The 5403-nt window shown below is 35.2% G+C and overlaps 1 protein-coding gene across 1 annotated transcript in view; it reads right to left on the bottom strand.

Moving 5' to 3' along the window:
• Positions 1-867: 867 nt before the first annotated feature.
• Positions 868-5403, bottom strand: part of UGT8 (UDP glycosyltransferase 8) — a 21307-nt gene continuing 16771 nt past the window's right edge. The window contains exons 3-5 of the mRNA XM_015825719.1: positions 4996-5072; positions 2115-2334; positions 868-1231 (exon numbers count right to left, since the gene is read on the bottom strand). Coding sequence (XP_015681205.1) covers positions 868-1231; positions 2115-2334; positions 4996-5072 — 661 coding nt within the window. The remainder of the gene's footprint in view (positions 1232-2114; positions 2335-4995; positions 5073-5403) is intronic.

The raw sequence follows: 5403 nt of genomic DNA, 5'->3' as shown, positions 1-5403 counted from the left end.
AACCAGAAATGGTTTGATTCTGCATTGCTGAAGGGACAAGAACAATCCTTTTCCAAAGAGCAGTGCAGAATATTTCTCTCTCTGCTTCATTTATTTTTATATTGATTTATTATATCCACATAGCCCTTGTAGTTATTGAAAGAGAACAACCTTACTATGGCATAAATGACGAATCTAGGGAAAGGTAAGGAACATAACTAAAATTTACATAAATATAAAATTACACCTTATGGTACTCTTGTGCAATTTCCTTTTCTTTAAAGAAATGGAAGAAAATGGAAAAATTATGTAGTATATCAAAACTATGGTGTATCATCATATTCTTCAATGCCTTTTAAGAATATGATTTTTATGGCTGCATTATAATTCTAGTTTGTTTATTGCTATGTACTGAACACTGTGAAAGATGACTTTAATTAACATCATTGTCAGATAACAAATTAAACCTTAGATAAATAGAACCAAGATTTCTTTGCTAAAATATAAATGTGCATGAAAAAAGGAAGAACCTTTGTAAGTAAAAGGAAACCATTCCTTTTTTGAGACACACATATTATTCACAAATTGAGCAGACATGAATATAACTAATGAATTACATCAGAGAATTAAGGCTTCTAGAAAACTTCAGTGCCAGAATGACCTTTCTCCATCAGTATTAAGAATAAAATACATTTTGTATTTTAGGTTGTGCTTCATTTTTCTAAAGATTTTTCTTAGTTCTGCAGAATTTAATTGCATAAGATTACATACTGTAGGGGAGCATTAGAACTGTTTATTGTTTTACTTTAAGTAGGTGTTAGACTATGTTACAGCTATAAAATTTAATTATAGTACTGATTCGTTGCTAATGTACATTGAGTAGTTGGCTCATTTCACCTTTTTTTCATGTTTAATGTGACCATTTCTTCTATACTTGCCGTTTGGTATCCCATTTTGGTAATGTCCATTGATAGTAATATGTTCATCAGTGGACCAAAAATGTTTGCTTTGCTTGCAAATAAATTTTGCTATCCTGGCCAAAATGTAGCAGAGTAAGGCAGTACCCAGCAGCACAACAAAGGCAATATCCAATAAGAAATACTGATATAAAGAGACAGTGTAAACTGCAGAACGTAAATGCTGTGCTCCATTATGATGAAGGATGTAATTAATCCAGTAGACTGTTCGATTAACAGGATGAGCTGGTTGGTCTTTATGGATTTCAGACAGCTTCCGGGCCTGTCGCCTGTAGCTATGAAATAATAATAAAATAACGAGAACATTGCTGCATTTTCAGTTCTAACATTCCCATATTATTTTATAATAATTAAACTTAATTTATTATACAGGTAATCCTCAACCTATGACCACAGTTGGGACTGTAATCTTGGTTGTTCAGCAAAGCAGTCATTCAATGAGATATTCCATGATTGCTTACTGAGCAATTGCAATCTTGGTATTCCCAGTTGTAGTCATTAAGCAATCTCACAAGTCACTGAGAAAACAGAACCTCAGATAAGGAGCATGGGTGACTAAGGGGGAGACGGAGATTCTGGGAGACTCCACTCAGGAGCTGAAATCCTCCCTAACCCTAACCCTGAATGGGGAGATACTTCCAAGTTGCCTGTACCTATCCTCCCAGGGTCTCCCCCACTCCCCTGAGGCACCCGACACTCTTTTCTTACTGCTCTGCTTCTCCATTCACGAGCTGAAATTTTTCCCTGCCAAAATCTACTCAGCAGGCAGCATCAACTTGCAACCTTCCGTGCCAGCTTCCCCACTGATTTTCTGGAAAAGCTGATAGAGAACACTGCAAATGGCACATGATTGTGGAGTGCTTAGTAACCAGTCATGAGTACAAATAGGTTGCTAAGCTCCTAAATCGCGATCACGTGATTACAGGAGCGGCGATGTAACATTTTGTGACAGTTAGACAGTACTTTACAAATCATAAAACACCCTTTCCAATACCATCATAATTCCAGACCTCCATTAAACAAATTGTTGTAAATCGAGAACTACCCGTATGCTAGATGGCTAGGACGATATAATTAGTGTAAGTTCTTTATAAACTTTTATTTTACTAAAAATTTAACAAGCTTTTTTTTTTTTTTTAAAGAAAAGACAATTCTTACCTGGGATCATTGATAACTTTCACCAGTGCATTATATAACTCATCCTCCGTAAGAGTCTTCCAGTTTAGTAGTATACCCATGCCCTTGGCCTGCACTCGAGTCATGGTGTCATAATGATCTCCAAAAAGAGGGATTCCCACCACAGGAACACCATGGTACATGGTTTCAAAAATGCTGTTCAGACCACCATGACTAAGGAAGGCCTTAATATTAGAGTCACCTACAGCAGCAAAAGGTAAGGTACAGGAAACAAAAGTGTTTAATCATAATAGAGAACAAAACCCATGCATCTAAAATTGGTATGTGCAATAAATGTAATACTGGAATAAGAAGCCCACTCAGATTCCTTTGACTTTTTTTTCTTACAGATGGTAAGCACACATGGAATTTCTCACCGCAGTTACCATAGATAGGACACAGAAAATTAAATAACTGTACTCATTTTGTTAGACTACAAATGAGATCAAAAACAAACTGACAAAAATGGCTTCACTTTCTTAATGATGATAGAGTTGACAATAATATATATTGCACAAAAAACCCATTCTGCTTAAGATACTATCTTAATAAATAGCATTAATATATTTGAATTTAACAATCTTGCAAGCATTATTTGCAACCAAAAGAAGTATTTTTCATTCTAGTAATTTATATTAATACTACATGCAAACTCAAGGAATATATTTTTACAATCAGACGTTTTATTTATCTAAACCTGAGAATAAATTTAAGAAGAAATGTGAATTCTTAAATGCTATTTCTCCAGAAGGATTGCTTTCATGTTAATAGTTAAACTATTTTTTTAAATTAAAAATTAATTTGTTAGACTAGGATTAGGAAGATCCAGGTTCATGTTCACCTCAGCCATGGAGGTTCATTAGGTGTCTTTTCACCTATCGCTGTCTCAATGTAACTATCTCATAGGGTTGTGGAGGAAAATTAAATGAGTAGTATATACACTGCCTTGAGCTTCTGGAGGAAAGGCAGAATCTATAACTAACATAATATACATATAGTACTCAACAACTTTTATTGCCAGGGTGATGACAAAACTTCCTAAGATGATGTAATAGAATGTGAGAATGAGCTCAGTTCATGAAAAGAGATGCTGTCTAGGGAATGATCAGATAAGGGGAGAAGGGTGCCCACATCTGAATAATAGAAAGAGAAAGAAACTTAGAAAGGATTTGCTTTAATTTATCAGGCTGTACAAAGTGACAGCAGGAGCTTTATACTTTTAGATTTGCAGATTCTGTAAATATAGCCCTACAATAAAACAGAATTAGCCCATCTGGTTGTGTTTCCTGTCTGGTCTATTTGGGTGGCTAACATATGTGTACATCATCTTAAATATTTAAGAGACTAGATATTAGTTCTCCTATAATACAGGTAATCTTCATTCAGTGATTGCAGTTAGTTCTGGCAAAAAGGTCACTAAATGTCATGGTTGCTAACTAAGAGATTCATGTAATTTAGAAAGGGAGAGAGGCTGAAAATTGCTGATTGCTGCCATTTTATTCAGATAAAGTTTTATCATACAATGTCCTGTGCCTGATCCTTTCTTTGCACACTCCCATGGTACAGATTGCTTAAACAAGCTAAGCTCTGTGACCTTAATTAGTTGATTAGAACATTTATAGCTGCTGTCTGAAATTGACTAGCCCTTAATCAGTTTTACACAGAAGGCTTTTGATGTTGTAAATGTGTGCACTGGTCAGAAAATGAATCCTTTGTTACTATCAAATTTGCAAACACTCACTATAATAGTCACTATATGAGGCAGTTCTAAATAAAGACTACCTGTACTTCAATATGAATATGCTGCATAAAAATCTATAGGTCTTTTGAATGTTCAATTGATACAGTATTTCAAATGTAATTTGTGTTTATTGTCTATCATAAAAAATAGACAGTTTAATTTGTAGCAACCTGCAATTTGGCTTCATTTCATGTAACCTGAATTTCAAAAGCTTTCTGAAAAAGATCACTTGAGACCTCTAGAAAGAATTACTTCTTTCTTCCTGGTAGTCTGTTGCTTGAAACACAGAAATGGGCGTCAGGAAGTGAAGTGGGAAAAAGGCTACATCAGAGAGAATAATCTGGCTCAAGACATTTGTGATTTCATTCCCATCTACCTCACACATTACCTCTGAGTAATGTGTTTTGTAGATGTTGATACAAAAAACCCATTTCAGCTCTAATCTAAAGCTAGTAGAAATGGTCAGCTGTCTAATTATCCATATTAATGATATTCCTATAAACAGTGCTTTTTTTGTAAAAAATAAAGGTGCCGGAACTCACACGTCATACAACCCGCCTTGCCTACCCTACAAGGTTCCATCCAAAAAAGGTGCCAGAACTCTGTTCTGGGCGCTCTATGACAAAAAAAGCCCTGCCTATACAGATTTAGATTAAAATACAGGTAGTCCTTGACTTACAACCATTCATTTAGTGACTGTTCAAAGTTACAATGGGACTGGAAAAAGTGACTTATGACCACTTCCACATTTGTGACTGTTGCAGCATTCCTATGGTCACATGATCAAAATCCGAATGCTTGACAACTGGCTTACACGTATGACGGCTACAGTGTCCTGGAATCAAGTAATTACCTTTTGTGATCTTCTGACAAGCAAAGTCAGTGGGGAAGCCAGATTCACTTAAGTGTGTTACTAACATGACAAATGCAGTGATTCACTTAACAACTGTGGCAAGAAAGGTTATAAAATGGGCAAAACTCACTTAACAACTGTCCCACTTAGCAACAGAAATTTGGGGTTCAATTGTGGTTGTACATTGAGTACTACCTGTAAGTCTAGTATTAAAAAACAGGTAAGGTACAAGAGGGTAACTTTAAACAATAACTTCCAACAATACTTACCTAATAAATCATTTTGTGGTAACCATTCTATAAGTTTTGTATTGTTACCTAAATTCCTGGGATTTTTACCTGAAAATCTAAAATACAAAAGAAATTGAAACTTAAAACCACATTCCAAAAAGAATACATTAATGTAGTGTTAGTTTTCAACGTACAATTTATCAATAAAAAGAATATAAAACAAAATATTGGGATGTTTCTTGGATCCTCCATACTAGGACACCGCATGGGAGTGGGGAGAAGGAAAGCGCAATAGCTCTCTTTTTTGGCATATTGATTGTGGGGGAGTGGGTACCATAGCAGCTGTGTGAGAACAGGCTTGTTTCAGGTGTACATTTATTCATCTCAATCCACTTGACTCTGGACAGCAAACAATATCACAACAATTAAAACCATAAAAACACAAAA

Source organism: Protobothrops mucrosquamatus, unplaced genomic scaffold (genome assembly GCF_001527695.2).
Source record: "Protobothrops mucrosquamatus isolate PMUCROS unplaced genomic scaffold, P.Mucros_1.0 scaffold_201, whole genome shotgun sequence".
Classification (NCBI taxonomy): Eukaryota; Metazoa; Chordata; class Lepidosauria; order Squamata; family Viperidae; genus Protobothrops; species Protobothrops mucrosquamatus.
The sequence above is the reverse complement of the archived record's forward strand: the minus strand, read 5'-3'. Positions and strand labels throughout refer to the sequence as shown.